Source organism: Electrona antarctica (assembly GCF_951216825.1).
Source record: "Electrona antarctica genome assembly, contig: scaffold_64, whole genome shotgun sequence".
NCBI lineage: Eukaryota > Metazoa > Chordata > Actinopteri > Myctophiformes > Myctophidae > Electrona > Electrona antarctica.
This window is the reverse complement of record NW_027638477.1, coordinates 394,801-411,489: the sequence shown is the minus strand read 5'-3', so window position 1 is coordinate 411,489 and position 16,689 is coordinate 394,801. Positions and strand designations below refer to the sequence as shown.

Genomic DNA, 16,689 nt, shown 5'->3' with positions numbered 1-16,689 from the left:
AGTATCTTTTACTCAGGACTTTTTTACTTTTGGAAAATACCATTGAAGAAACTGTTAGCTGGTTAACGTGTGTAGCGTCACTTTAACCGGCTTATGGCCAGTGCCGTAATTGACGTAATGAATCAATAAAAGACTAAAAAGAGCGAAATGTAGTTTCCTCAGGTATCAATACACTATATTATAATGTAGTTTCCTCAGGTATCAATACACTATATTATAATGTAGTTTCCTCAGGTATCAATACACTATATTATAATGTAGTTTCCTCAGGTATCAATACACTATATTATAATGTAGTTTCCTCAGGTATCAATACACTATATTAATGTAGTTTCCTCAGGTATCAATACACTATATTATAATGTAGTTTCCTCAGGTATCAATACACTATATTATAATGTAGTTTCCTCAGGTATCAATACACTATATGTAGTTTCCTCAGGTATCAATACACTATATTAATGTAGTTTCCTCAGGTATCAATACACTATATTATAATGTAGTTTCCTCAGGTATCAATACACTATATTATAATGTAGTTTACACACAGCGCTGGTTGGCAGGTATCAATACACTATATTATAATGTAGTTTACACACAGCGCTGGTTGGCAGGTATCAATACACTATATTATAATGTAGTTTACACACAGCGCTGGTTGGCAGGTATCAATACACTATATTATAATGTAGTTTACACACAGCGCTGGTTGGCAGGTATCAATACACTATATTATAATGTAGTTTACACACAGCGCTGGTTGCAGGTATCAATACACTATATTATAATGTAGTTTACACACAGCGCTGGTTGGCAGGTATCAATACACTTTAGACCCACATGTTTGTTCCAGCGTGGATGATTACATTTATTTATTGATCGCCTCTTGTCTCGATTGTTTAAACATGACGTCATGGACCGCTATGCTCCATAACAGGCTACTCGATAAGCCCAAAGCGTATCGATACCGGGTACTGAAGACGAAAGCTTATTGATACCGGGTACTGGATAAGCCCAAAGCTTATCGATACCGGGTACTGGATAAGCCCAAAGCTTATCGACACCGGGTACTGGATTAGCCCAGAGCTTATCGATACCGGGTACTGGATAAGCCCAAAGCTTATCGATACCGGGTACTGGATAAGCCCAAAGCTTATCGACACCGGGTACTGGATAAGCCCAAAGCTTATCGATACCGGGTACTCGATAAGCCCAAAGCTTATCGACACCGGGTACTGGATAAGCCCAAAGCTTATCGATACCGGGTACTGGATAAGCCCAAAGCTTATCGATACCGGGTACTGGATAAGCCCAAAGCTTATCGATACCGGATACTCGATAAGCCCAGAGCTTATCGATACTGGGGTACTGGATAAGCCCAGAGCTTATCGATACCGGGTACTCTGATTGGTTGAAGCCCAACGGGTACTCTGATTGGTTGAAGCCCAACGGGTACTCTGATTGGTTGAAGCCCAACGGGTATTCTGATTGGTTGGGTTTTCGGGTATATACAGTAATTACAGTAACACTACAGTACCTGTTCTGGACTGTCAGTCCTCCATTCTGATTGGCTCCTACTGATGCTCGGCCACGACGCTTCGTTGGCTGAACACGGAATAAAGTGGGTGTGGCCATTTTTTTAAGGGACAAGAAATAAAGGGTTAAATGAAAAGACATCAAAGGAAATAAAGAGACAAGGTTATTATAGTCAACTAAAATAAATAAAATATAAAACATTTAGTTATTATAGTCAACTAAAATAACAAGGTTATTATAGTCAACTAAAATAAATAAAATATAAAACATTTAGTTATTATAGTCAACTAAAATAACAAGGTTATTATAGTCAACTAAAATAAATAAAATATAAAACATTTAGTAAAATAAAAACAAACTAGAACTAAATATAAACAATAAAGAAAAGCTTGTAATTAAATGTATTTAAATGATACATTAGTGAATGTATAATTTAAAACACAATATTTTTACCTTTTTGACTGAAATTTAAACTAAATAAAAATAGAGTTTAAGGAGCATGTCACCGATAATCTGATGATGGGCGGAGTCTGGAGACATTAGCATATTTCCTTCGGTCATCAAATTATCGTCATGGAAACGAACGCGACCAAAACACAAACATCGCCAATCGCCATGAGTCCTGAACAACTCATGGGGTCACGGGGTCATGGGGTCATAGGTCATAAAGTGTGGAACTGACAGAAAATGTTTGTGAAATGGGTGAAATACTCCTTTAACTGAAACTAGCAAACTCACTTTAGAAGCCAATTCAATTTAAACTGAAATTAAAGTAAATTTAAACTGAAATTAGATTCAAATTAACTTAATCTTAAATTAAAGTGAAATTAAATTAAATTAAAGTGAAATTTAATTAAATTAAAGTGAAATTGAAAACGTAGGAAATAAAAAGGAGAAAAAAACAAAGCTATAATAACCTTAAAGAGACAAAAAGACAAGAAGAGGGCGGGGCAGAGGGCGGAGTTAAGTGACATCATAGGGGGCGGGGCAGAGGGCGGAGATAAGTGACATCATGCATTTCAACGCAGGGTCAAAGGGCAGGAACAGGATATTACATCAGGGACAGGAAATTACATCATGCCGGCCTAGAGGTTAGAATTAGAAGCTCAACCAATGGCTGCTCTCTGTCTCAAAGGTTCAACCAATGGCTGCTCTCTGTCTCAGAGGTTCAACCAATGGCTGCTCTCTGTCTCAGAGGTTCAACCAATGGCTGCTCTCTGTCTCAGAGGTTCAACCAATGGCTGCTCTCTGTCTCAGAGGCTCAACCAATGGCTTCTCTCTGTCTCAGAGGCTCAACCAATGGCTGCTCTCTGTCTCAGAGGTTCAACCAATGGCTGCTCTCTGTCTCAGAGGTTCAACCAATGGCTGCTCTCTGTCTCAGAGGCTCAACCAATGGCTGCTCTCTGTCTCAGAGGCTCAACCAATGGCTGCTCTCTGTCTCAGAGGTTCAACCAATGGCTGCTCTCTGTCTCAGAGGTTCAACCAATGGCTGCTCTGTGTCTCAGAGGTTCAACCAATGGCTGCTCTCTGTCTCAGAGGTTTAACCAATGGCTGCTCTCTGTCTCAGAGGTTCAACCAATGGCTGCTCTCTGTCTCAGAGGTTCAACCAATGGCTGCTCTCTGTCTCAGAGGCTCAACCAATGGCTGCTCTCTGTCTCAGAGGCTCAACCAATGGCTGCTCTCTGTCTCAGAGGTTTAACCAATGGCTGCTCTCTGTCTCAGAGGCTCAACCAATGGCTGCTCTCTGTCTCAGAGGTTCAACCAATGGCTGCTCTCTGTCTCAGAGGTTCAACCAATGGCTGCTCTCTGTCTCAGAGGTTCGAAAAGTTTCAAAAACATTAAAAGTTTTTTTTCCACATTTCTTTCTTTCTTTCAAGTATATCTATTTTAAATAGCCGATCTATAAAAGCTGTGAACACGTCAGTGTGTTGAGAGCTTGTAGATCTGCTATTTTCAAAGAAACCAATGCACATCGGGGGTTCCGTCCGTCCATCCATCTTCAACCGCTTATCCGTAGTCGGGTCGCGGGGGCAACAGCTCCACCAGAGAGCTCCAGGGACTTCCCTCGCCATATCGGGGTTTAAACATTGTGACCCTTTGGAACGCCCTCAAGGTCCCTGAGGGGTCCGTGAGGGGTCCCGGAGTCCTAAGACCCCTCAGGGACCCCTCAAGGTCCCTGAGGGGTCTGTGAGAGGTCCCGGAGTCCTAAGACCCCTCAGGGACCCCTCAGGGACCCCTCAGTCCGTGAGGGGTTCCGGAGTCCTAAGACCCCTCAGGGACCCCTCAGGGACCCCTCAAGGTCCCTGAGGGGTCCGTGAGGGGTCCCGGAGTCCTAAGACCCCTCAGGGACCCCTCAGGGACCCCTCAAGGTCCCTGAGGGGTCCGTGAGGGGTTCCGGAGTCCTAAGACCCCTCAGGGACCCCTCAGGGACCCCTCAAGGTCCCTGAGGGGTCCGTGAGGGGTCCCGGAGTCCTAAGACCCCTTAGGGACCCCTCAGGGACCCCTCAGGGACCCCTCAAGGTCCCTGAGGGGTCCGTGAGAGGTTCCGGAGTCCTAAGACCCCTTAGGGACCCCTCAGGGACCCCTCAAGGTCCCTGAGGGGTCCGTGAGGGGTCCCGGAGTCCTAAGACCCCTTAGGGACCCCTCAGGGACCCCTCAGGGACCCCTCAAGGTCCCTGAGGGGTCCGTGAGAGGTTCCGGAGTCCTAAGACCCCTCAGGGACCCCTCAGGGACCCCTCAAGGTCCCTGAGGGGTCCGTGAGGGGTTCCGGAGTCCTAAGACCCCTCAGGGACCCCTCAGGGACCCCTCAAGGTCCCTGAGGGGTGGACCCCTCCGGCGGTGTTGTTTTTTGCAGTACATTTAGATTTTAGTTTTAGTCATAGTCTCATGAATAGTTTTCATTTATATTAATCTTGGTCGCATTTTAGTCACCTGGAATGTTTTAGTGTTAGTCTAGTTTTAGTCGACTAAATATCATAAGATTTTAGTCGACCACATCTACAGTTTATTTAGTCGATTAAAATGTATTTAGGCGGGCCTTGATGCCATCGTAATGACTTACACTTGCTGAAAATAGCCGATCTACAAGCTCACAACGCGTCGCGCTGCGACTTGTTGTGAGCTTGTAGATCGGCTATTTTCAGCATGCAACCAAGTGTAAAATGACTTATACTGGATCTCTTGTCCACTAGTCCCTTCATAACATTTTAGTCTAGTTTATATTTGTTGATGGAATTGTCAGTATATTTAGTCTTAGTCTTAGTCATCATAGCTTAGTTTTCATTTAGTTATGTAGTTTTTGTCAGTGAAAAAAGGTAGTCGACGAACACTTTTCGTCGTAGTTTTAGTCAACGAAAACAACACTGCCCTCAGGGACCCCTCAGGGTCCAGGGACCCCTCAGGGACCCCTCAGGGACCCCTCAGGGACCAGGGACCCCTCAGGGACCCTCAGGACCCCTCAGGGACCCCTCAGGGTCCAGGGACCCCTCAGGGACCCCTCAGGGACCCTCAGGACCCCTCAGGGGGAGCGGCCCGGACCACAGGTTCAAAACCTGTTTCACCTAAAACCGTGAAAAACATGGCTTTTTGATGAGTGAGTGAATAATAATTAAATTAAGTTATTCATAATAACACTAATAATAAATGAATAACCTTCCATCACATCAAAATAAAACAATCAAGCACATTCCCCCAAGCTATGGGATGGTCTCCAGGTGACCCCATATTCCCCCAAGCTATAGGATGGTATCCAGGTGACCCCATATTCCCCCAAGCTATGGGATGGTCTCCAGGTGACCCCATATCCCCCCAAGCTATGGGATGGTCTCCAGGTGACCCCATATTCCCCAAAGCTATGGGATGGTCTCCAGGTGACCCCATATTCCCTCAAGCTATGGGATGGTCTCCAGTGGACTCCAAGCTATGGGATGGTCTCCAGGTGACCCCATGAGCTATGGGATGGTATCCATGGTGACCCCATGATGTATTTTCATGAAGTTTATAGTTTAAGACATTAACGTTCCCTCCCATTCACGAGTTACATAACATGAGTTATGTTTTCATTGTTTAATTTGCGTTTCTAATACGTTTTAAGACTTACGCGGTTTCAATTGGACAGAGTGCGACAGGTGACGCATTCGGATGACGTCATCGCACTGGCATGCAAAGGCTTCTGGGAAACTGAGGCTCAGTGCAGACTCTACGGGGGTCCAGCCTCCTGGCTGCTGCTCGTTGGCGCCTCCTGGCTGCTGCTCGTTGGCGCGTGGCCGATCATTGTTTTCAACGGCATTACGAACGATCGCAGCAGTTTAACCCATTCTTTTTAAAGTGGATTTTTGTGAAACGGAACAACGATAACGGCCGATATGTGTTTTCACTAGTCAACCAGTAGACTCTCGAGCGAGGTCGGTCGACTCTGCGTGATTTAAGGTCAGGTTGCGTGAAGGCCCGCCCCTGCCCGCCTCTGATTGGCCCCCCTATACTAAGTATCAGGGCGTCCGCGGGGGGCGGGGCTTTTCGGGCGTCTTCTGACACAGCCAGAAAACCCCGTTCTGGCTGTCAGATCGGTAACCACTGAGCCAATCAGAGGTCAGATCGGTAACCACGGAGCCAATCAGAGGTCAGATCGGTAAACACTGAGCCAATCCGAGGTCAGATCGGTAACCACGGAGCCAATCAGAGGTCAGATCGGTAACCACGGAGCCAATCAGAGGTCAGATCGGTAACCACTGAGCCAATCAGAGGTCAGATCGGTAACCACTGAGCCAATCCGAGGTCAGATCGGTAACCACGGAGCCAATCAGAGGTCAGATCGGTAACCACGGAGCCAATCAGAGGTCAGATCGGTAACCACGGAGCCAATCAGAGGTCAGATCGGTAACCACGGAGCCAATCAGAGGCAGGCGGGGGCGAGTCTTGCAACCGAATCACGTGTCAACTCCAACGCGTTACTTCATGACGAAGGGCCAAGGACTATCATACATCTCTGCTGTCGGGAGGAAACCTCATAACTCCAAAATGTTAATTTTTTCAGGAAATTAAGAAAACCATATATTTTTTAAAACAAAGCAATACAGCCTCATTAAAGTTGGTGTTGTGACTTTATATATTGTCAATTACTTCCATGAGAGGTGGTGGAGTTAGCTGCTTTATAGCAGACAGTTTGAGAGGGGGAGAGGTGGTGGAGTTAGCTGCTTTAGCAGACAGTTTGAGAGGGGGAGAGGTGGTGGAGTTAGCTGCTTTATAGCAGACTGTTTGAGAGGGGGAGAGGTGGTGGAGTTAGCTGCTTTATAGCAGACAGTTTGAGAGGGGGAGAGGTGGTGGAGTTAGCTGCTTTATAGCAGACAGTTTGAGAGGGAGAGAGGTGGTGGAGTTAGCTGCTTTATAGCAGACAGTTTGTGAGGGGGAGAGGTGGTGGAGAAAGCTGCTTTATAGCAGACAGTTTGAGGGTCCAATGGAGTTAAGAGGTTTTGTCCAAAGCACTTTTTACTACTTTCCATTGGTTCAAAATTTTCGAAAAAACACACAGGGTTCAGCAGCTGATTTATGATTTATGCCAAAAAAACATCTAAAACATCAAAAATTTAGTTATGAGGTTTCCTCCCGACAGCAACCCTTTAAGGAATATCGGTCCATTTCCTGGTTAACTTTAAGTCATGCAGTTCCTGTAAAAATATAAAATATGTAAATATTTTACCGTCTATGCTTATGACTCAATGTTGTTCCTTATGCAGACTATAGTCTCACTAGTCTCACTAGTCTCACTAGTCTCACTAGCGCCCTCTACAGTGTTATGAGGTTAGTCTCACTAGTCTCACTAGTCTCACTAGCGCCCTCTACAGTGTTGTTATGAGGTTAACTAGTCTCACTAGTCTCACTAGCGCCCTCTACAGTGTTGTTATGAGGTTAACTAGTCTCACTAGTCTCACTAGCGCCCTCTACGGTGTTGTTATGAGGTTAACTAGTCTCACTAGTCTCACTAGCGCCCTCTACAGTGTTGCTATGAGGTTAACTAGTCTCACTAGTGCCCTCTACAGTGTTGTTATGAGGTTAACTAGTCTCACTAGCGCCCTCTACAGTGTTGTTATGAGGTTAACTAGTCTCACTAGTCTCACTAGCGCCCTCTACAGTGTTGTTATGAGGTTAACTAGTCTCACTAGTGCCCTCTACAGTGTTGTTATGAGGTTAACTAGTCTCACTAGTGCCCTCTACAGTGTTGTTATGAGGTTAACTAGTCTCACTAGTCTCACTAGCGCCCTCTACAGTGTTGTTATGAGGTTAACTAGTCTCACTAGTCTCACTAGTCTCACTAGCGCCCTCTACAGTGTTGTTATGAGGTTAACTAGTCTCACTAGTCTCACTAGCACCCTCTACAGTGTTGTTATGAGGTTAACTAGTCTCACTAGCGCCCTCTACAGTGTTGTTATGAGGTTAACTAGTCTCACTAGCGCCCTCTATAGTGTTGTTATGAGGTTGACTAGTCTCACTAGTCTCACTAGCGCCCTCTACAGTGTTGTTATGAGGTTAACTAGTCTCACTAGCACCCTCTACAGTGTTGTTATGAGGTTAACTAGTCTCACTAGTCTCACTAGTCTCACTAGCGCCCTCTACAGTGTTGTTATGAGGTTAACTAGTCTAACTAGTCTCACTAGTCTCACTAGCGCCCTCTACAGTGTTGTTATGAGGTTAACTAGTCTCACTAGTCTCACTAGCGCCCTCTACGGTGTTGTTATGAGGTTAACTAGTCTCACTAGCGCCCTCTAGAGACTCACAGGTTTTACTCCTACGTCTCTTCTCATTGGTCTCTGTCAGCAGGATGTCTAAATCGGACACTTTCCATTGGCTGGGAGGCTTCCTGACACACCCCTCCACCTCTGCACAGGCCACGCCCACCATGACGCCGGCAGGCAGCCAATCAGAAACCACGGCATCAACGATCAAAAGAACGAAATCGCACAACAAAAACAACAACAAGGACAAGCGCGACATCACAACGTGACATCACAACGATGTCATAAAATGTGATGTCATCAACATGACATCACAATGATGTCATAAAACGTGATGTCATCACCGTGACATCACAACAATGTCATAGAACGTGATGTCATCAACGTGACATCACAGCGATGTCATAAAACGTGATGTCATCAACGTGACATCACAAACATTCAACAGTAATAAACAGGAAGTGACATCACCACCACCACCACCAATGACACGTAAGGGGAGGAGGAGAGAAAGTAACAGACAGGAAGAGGAAATAGAAGGACAGGAAGTTAGAACTGAGTCGGAGACACTGGAGGCAAAAACATCATAAATATTACTTCATAAAATAAACATGATATTTTATTTGGATCGCCAACCACCGCAGGTATGACTGCTTCTAACCACCGGAGGTCTGACTGCTTCTAACGCGACTAGCACTGGGACCGCGCTAGGCCGTCTAACACATCATCTTTGGTTAGAATCGGAATCATTGATTTAGATCAAGAGTTATTCACGTTTTAAGATTTTCGATCTGACCCGGAAATGACATCGATTGTTGCCCAACAGACTCCCAGCCTGTGGAGCGATGCCCTCGGTTATGATATCATATCATTAATGTTCCGTCCTGTGATTCATTTACTATTTACTATTTGATAGCACAGAGACCTCCGTTTTGCCTGGTAAAGAGTGTTAACAGGTGACGTTATGAAAGTCTGCCCCCTGCTGGCCAGACTGAAAAAAAAATCACAGAACGCAGTGAGGCAGGTTGGAACCCAGGCTAACATTCAGGTTGGAACCCAGGCTAACATTCAGGTTGGAACCCAGGCTAACATTCAGGTTGGAACCCAGGCTAACATTCAGGTTGGAACCCAGGCTAACATTCAGGTTGGAACCCAGGCTAACATTCAGGTTGGAACCCAGGCTAACATTCAGGTTGGAACCCAGGCTAACATTCAGGTTGGAACCCAGGCTAACATTCAGGTTGGAACCCAGGCTAACATTCAGGTTGGAACCCAGGCTAACATTCAGGTTGGAACCCAGGCTAACATTCAGGTTGGAACCCAGGCTAACATTCAGGTTGGAACCCAGGCTAACATTCAGGTTGGAACCCAGGCTAACATTCAGGTTGGAACCCAGGCTAACATTCAGGTTGGAACCCAGGCTAACATTCAGGTTGGAACCCAGGCTAACATTCAGGTTGGAAGTTGGAACCCAGGCTAACATTCAGGTTGGAACCCAGGCTAACATTCAGGTTGGAACCCAGGCTAACATTCAGGTTGGAAGTTGGAACCCAGGCTAACATTCAGGTTGGAACCCAGGCTAACATTCAGGTTGGAAGTTGGAACCCAGGCTAACATTCAGGTTGGAACCCAGGCTAACATTCAAGGGCAGTTGGAGGTGCGTGCGTCCGTGCACCACAGCTGGTGCTCGTTGATGCTCGTTAATGCTACAGGCACCAAGGCATCTAGGCCAACATCTATGAGATGTTGTTGCCTGACAATTAGCTGACTTGTGGTGAAAGAGACGGCGTATATCGGTATCGGTTGATGTAATCAGTATCGGAAATTAGGATTTGGACAATATCGGTATATCGGATATCGGCAATATCAAGATCGGACATCTCTAATAACAATAACAACAATAATAATAATAATAATAATAATAATAATAATAATAATAATAATAATAATAATAATAATGATAATAATAATGATAAGTTAATGATGAGTCTGACTGACCTGATGTTGACCTGGAGTGACTCATGGCTTTAGACGGAGGCTCAACGCTGCCACCCGCAGGCCGCTGGGCGTAAGGAGGCTCAACGCTGCCCCCCGCAGGCCGCTGGATGTAAGGACACACCGCGGCCACGCGGCCGCTGGGGTGGGCGGGGTGGGGGAGGGGCTGCGGGCAGGGGGCGGGGCTAGCTCCGTTCATACGACTCAACTGCAGGGAGACACGGGCATGGAGCCATGAATGAGTCAATATATATATATATATATATCTATATATATATATCTATATATATATATATATATTATATATATATATATATATAGATATATATATATATATATATATATAGATATATATATATATATATATATATATATATATATATATATTACTGCTGGGCCGTTATCACGTGCTGCGTTAACACAAGACGTGCGTGCGTGCGTTGCGTGTAGTACCTCGGCTCTCTTCCTCTGCAGTCTCTCTCTCAGCTCTCCGATGCGTTTGTCCATCACAGTGACCTGAACGTTCCTCTGGTTCATCACGTCCTGGTTCTGACACAGCCTAGCGCTCTGCTGAGCGTTATGACTGTTCCTCTCCTGCAGGGGGAGACAGAGACACGTTATGACTGTTCCTCTCCTGTAGGGGGAGACAGAGAGACACGTTATGACTGTTCCTCTCCTTCAGGGGGAGACAGAGAGACGTTATGACTGTTGCTCTCCTGCAGGGGGGAGCGAATGGTATCGCTACGTCATGTTGTAGTCATTGTTTCGTAGTCATGATGATGTCATGTTGTAGTCATTGTTTTGTAGTCATCAGGCCGGAACCCTCTGAACCAATACTTCCTTTCCCTCAAACCGGATGTGTGTGTGTGTGTGTGTGTGTGTGTGTGTGTGTGTGTGTGTGTGTGTGTGTGTGTGTGTGTGTGTGTGTCGCGTGCGCATACCTGCAGTTCCTGGTAGAGTTTCCTCAGCTCCAGAGCTGCTGATTGGCCGGACATGCTGCCAATCAGGGGAAGCTCCACCCCCTTCAGGTTTAGCTCCACCCCCTCCTGTCCGCTGGGGGGCGTGGCCTGCTGAGGCTGCATCTGCAGACGGCCACGCCTCAAATCGTCTAGCTGCTGAGTCAGCTGGAGGGGGAGGAGCCAAACAATTAACACAACGCTGGAGGGGGAGGAGTCAAACAATTAACACTGGAGGGGGAGGAGTCAAACAATTAACACAACGCTGGAGGGGGAGGAGTCAAACAATTAACACAACGATGGAGGGGGAGGAGTCAAACAATGAACACACCACTGGAGGGGGAGGAGTCAAACATTGACACTGGAGGGGGAGGAGTCAAACAATTAACACTGGAAGGGGAGGAGCCAAACAATGAACACTGGAGGGGGAGGAGTCAAACAATTAACACTGGAGGGGGAGGAGTCAAACAATTAACACTGAAAGGGGAGGAGCCAAAACATTAACACTGGAGGGGGAGGAGTCAAACAATTAACACTGGAGGGGGAGGAGTCAAACAATTAACACACCACTGGAGGGGGAGGAGTCAAAAAATTTACACACTGGAGGGGGAGGAGTCAAACAATTAACACACCAATGGAGGGGGAGGAGTCAAACCATTAACACTGGAAGGGGAGGGCCCAACCAATTAACACTGGAGGGGGAGGAGTCAAACAATTAACACACCACTGGAGGGGGAGGAGTCAAACAATTAACACACTGGAGGGGGAGGAGTCAAACAATTAACACACTGGATGGGGAGGAGTCAAACAATTAACACACCACTGGAGGGGGAGGAGTCAAACCATTAACACTGGAAGGAGAGGGGCCAAACAATTAACACTGGAGGGGGAGGAGTCAAACAATTAACACACCACTGGAGGGGGAGGAGTCAAACAATTAACACACTGGAGGGGGAGGAGTTAAACAATTAACACACTGGAGGGGGAGGAGTCAAACAATGAACACACCACTGTAGGGGGAGAAGTCAAACAATTAACACACTGGAGGGGGAGGAGTCAAACAATTACCACAACACGTGCATGCGTGCGTGCGTGTACGTGCGTGTGTGTGCGTGCGCGTGCGCGTGTGCGTGTGCGTGCGCGTGTGTGCGTGTGCGTGTGTGCGTGTGCGTGTGCGTGTGCGTGTGCGTGTGCGTGTGTGCGTGTGCGTGTGCGTGTGCGTGCGCGTGTGCGTGTGCGTGTGTGCGCTACCTGGTCCACTCTGATCACAGCCGACTGAAGCTCAGCCTGTTTCTCCTGAAACAACGAGCTGACATGATCGATCTCTGCCGCTAGAGGGAGACAGAGACACCGTTTATTTATCAGACGCTCTTAGTCCAGAGAGATTTACAGTAAGCAAGAACAACACATGTGACTACATGTGACTGAGGGACTGCTATTGGATTATTTTGATTTTTTTCTTAAAAAGGTTGAGCACCACTGACCAACCGATTGTATAAGTCCCCCTACTTATAGAGGCTAAGCCCTCTCCCCTGGACCGTACCAACCCTACTTATAGAGGCTAAGCCCTCTCCCCCGGACCGTACCAACCCTACCTATAGAGGCTAAGCCCTCTCCCCTGGACCGTACCAACCCTACTTATAGAGGCTAAGCCCTCTCCCCTGGACCGTACCAACCCTACTTATAGAGGCTAAGCCCTCTCCCCCGGACTGTACCAACCCTACTTATAGAGGCTAAGCCCTCTCCCCTGGACCGTACCAACCCTACTTATAGAGGCTAAGCCCTCTCCCCCGGACCGTACCAACCCTACTTATAGAGGCTAAGCCCTCTCCCCCGGACCGTACCAACCCTACTTATAGAGGCTAAGCCCTCTCCCCTGGACCGTACCAACCCTACTTATAGAGGCTAAGCCCTCTCCCCCGGACCGTACCAACCCTACTTATAGAGGCTAAGCCCTCTCCCCTGGACCGTACCAACCCTACTTATAGAGGCTAAGCCCTCTCCCCTGGACCGTACCAACCCTACTTATAGAGGCTAAGCCCTCTCCCCCGGACCGTACCAACCCTACTTATAGAGGCTAAGCCCTCTCCCCCGGACCGTACCAACCCTACTTATAGAGGCTAAGCCCTCTCCCCTGGACCGTACCAACCCTACTTATAGAGGCTAAGCCCTCTCCCCTGGACCGTACCAACCCTACTTATAGAGGCTAAGCCCTCTCCCCTGGACCGTACCAACCCTACTTATAGAGGCTAAGCCCTCTCCCCCGGACCGTACCAACCCTACTTATAGAGGCTAAGCCCTCTCCCCTGGACCGTACCAACCCTACTTATAGAGGCTAAGCCCTCTCCCCCGGACCGTACCAACCCTACTTATAGAGGCTAAGCCCTCTCCCCTGGACCGTACCAACCCTACTTATAGAGGCTAAGCCCTCTCGCCCGGACCGTACCAACCCTACTTATAGAGGCTAAGCCCTCTCCCCCGGACCGTACCAACCCTACTTATAGAGGCTAAGCCCTCTCCCCCGGACCGTACCAACCCTACTTATAGAGGCTAAGCCCTCTCCCCCGGACCGTACCAACCCTACTTATAGAGGCTAAGCCCTCTCCCCTGGACCGTACCAACCCTACTTATAGAGGCTAAGCCCTCTCCCCCGGACCGTACCAACCCTACTTATAGAGGCTAAGCCCTCTCCCCCGGACCGTACCAACCCTACTTATAGAGGCTAAGCCCTCTCCCCTGGACCGTACCAACCCTACTTATAGAGGCTAAGCCCTCTCCCCTGGACCGTACCAACCCTACTTATAGAGGCTAAGCCCTCTCCCCTGGACCGTACCAACCCTACTTATAGAGGCTAAGCCCTCTCCCCCGGACCGTACCAACCCTACTTATAGAGGCTAAGCCCTCTCCCCCGGACCGTACCAACCCTACTTATAGAGGCTAAGCCCTCTCCCCCGGACCGTACCAACCCTACTTATAGAGGCTAAGCCCTCTCCCCCGGACCGTACCAACCTATTGTATAAGTCCCCCTACTTATAGAGGCTAAGCCCTCTCCCCTGGACCGTACCAACCCTACTTATAGAGGCTAAGCCCTCTCCCCTGGACCGTACCAACCCTCTACTTATAGAGGCTAAGCCCTCTCCCCCGGACCGTACCAACCCTACTTATAGAGGCTAAGCCCTCTCCCCCGGACCGTACCAACCCTACTTATAGAGGCTAAGCCCTCTCCCCTGGACCGTACCAACCCTACTTATAGAGGCTAAGCCCTCTCCCCCGGACCGTACCAACCTATTGTATAAGTCCCCCTACTTATAGAGGCTAAGCCCTCTCCCCCGGACCGTACCAACCTATTGTATAAGTCCCCCTACTTATAGAGGCTAAGCCCTCTCCCCCGGACCGTACCAACCCTACTTATAGAGGCTAAGCCCTCTCCCCCGGACCGTACCAACCCTACATTTATTCCACAATTTCCCCAGTTACTCCTCAATGTCCAGAGACATCACATTTCATCTACACATTTAAAGTGTTTATAATATTCAACCCATTATCTGCATAATATACACAATCAGAGTTCTAAACAGACCCTCATACTGTTGGTCTGTTCCCCACAGAACAGACCCTCATACTGTTGGTCTGTTCCCCACAGAACAGACCCTCATACTGTTGGTCTGTTCCTCACAGAACAGACCCTCATACTGTTGGTCTGTTCCCCTTCCCCACAGAACAGACCCTCATACTGTTGGTCTGTTCCTCACAGAACAGACCCTCATACTGTTGGTCTGTTCCCCACAGAACAGACCCTCATACTGTTGGTCTGTTCCCCACAGAACAGACCCTCATACTGTTGGTCTGTTCCCCACAGAACAGACCCTCATACTGTTGGTCTGTTCCCCACAGAACAGACCCTCATACTGTTGGTCTGTTCCCCACAGAACAGACCCTCATACTGTTGGTCTGTTCCCCACAGAACAGACCAACAGTATGAGGGTCTGTTCCCCACAGAACAGACCCTCATACTGTTGGTCTGTTCCTCACAGAACAGACCCTCATACTGTTGGTCTGTTCCCTACAGAACAGACCCTCATACTGTTGGTCTGTTCCCCTCATACTGTTGGTCTGTTCCTCACAGAACAGACCCTCATACTGTTGGTCTGTTCCCTACAGAACAGACCCTCATACTGTTGGTCTGTTCCCCACAGCTGATTATCAATACTTGAATCCATCATGCGTGCGTGTGTGTGTGTGTGTGTGTGTGTGTGTGTGTGTGTGTGTGTGTGCTCTCACACAGGTTTCCATTGATCAGCCTGCTGTAGTCCACCTGGCCTCTCATGGCTCTGATCTTCTTCAGCTTTGCTTCCTGACTCTCTACTCTGTCCTTCAGACGCTGGAGACGCTCTGCTTCTGCCTGGAGGAGAGAACGCACACACGCACGCACGCACGCACGCACGCACGCACGCACGCACGCACGCACGCACGCACAGACACGCCGCATTGAGCCCTGTGGAATACCAGAACCGATGTCGTGTTTGTCTGAGTCCAACTCAGCTAGATTGACAAAATAACTTGTGTTTGTTAGGTAGGAGGAGAACCAGGACCAGTACCAGACCTATCCAGTGCTCCAGACGCTGTATTAACAATTTAAAATTGAATGATCGATCGTGTCGAATGCAGCCGTTAGATCAAGAAGTAAGAGAATGGATAAATGTTTCTTGTCAGCAGACACCCTGAGATCATGAATTACTTTTACAAGTGCTGTTTCTGTGCTGTGACCTTTCCTAAAGTCAGATTGGAATTTGTTATGCACATTATTGTTCTGCAGAAACACATCCAATTGATGAAAGATGCATTTTTCTAAAACCTTGCCCAGAAAGGGCAGATTAGAAATGGGTCGATAGTTACCCAACACAGAGGGATCAATATTGTGTTTCTTGAGTAAGGGCTTAACTACAGCCGTCTTCAGTGAGTCTGGAAAGACGCCTGATTGTAGAGAGCTGTTTACTGTTTTTAGGATATCTCCAATCACACTGTCTAAAACCTCTTTGAGGAAGGTGGTGGGAATTCAATATATTTTTTCATATATTCAATGCACAGGAGGATTTAGGTTTAGAACTACAGCTCCCACAGCACCGTGATTTGTAGTTATAATGTTTAGAACTACAGCTCCCATAACACCCTGATTTGTAGTTATAATGTTTAGAACTACAGCTCCCATAGCACCGTGATTTGTAATTATGTTTAGAACTACAGCTCCCATAGCACCCTGATTTGTAGTTCTAATGTTTAGAACTACAGCCCCCATAGAACCACGCTTTGCGGCGAGGGTCTGGTATTCTACAGCTGCTTCCATTTCCTGTCAGCTCAATGGTGACCTAATTTCCTGCCAGCCCTGAAGTTCACTTCCTGTTATTGTGTGAAGCAAAGCAGCCGCTTGACCCTTTGTCTATAACGACACCCACGCATGCGCATGTGCGTGCGTG

General features: G+C 47.5%; 1 protein-coding gene across 1 annotated transcript in view; it reads right to left on the bottom strand.

Annotated features, from left to right (window-relative positions):
- The window catches only part of LOC306918060 (apoptosis-stimulating of p53 protein 1-like), a 42,769-nt gene that overhangs the window by 14,718 nt on the left and 11,362 nt on the right, over positions 1-16,689 (bottom strand). The window contains exons 4-9 of the mRNA XM_079530950.1: positions 15,497-15,617; positions 12,467-12,546; positions 11,201-11,383; positions 10,713-10,853; positions 10,263-10,467; positions 1,538-1,605 (exon numbers count right to left, since the gene is read on the bottom strand). Of these exons, the coding sequence (XP_079387076.1) occupies positions 1,538-1,605; positions 10,263-10,467; positions 10,713-10,853; positions 11,201-11,383; positions 12,467-12,546; positions 15,497-15,617 (798 nt within the window). The remainder of the gene's footprint in view (positions 1-1,537; positions 1,606-10,262; positions 10,468-10,712; positions 10,854-11,200; positions 11,384-12,466; positions 12,547-15,496; positions 15,618-16,689) is intronic.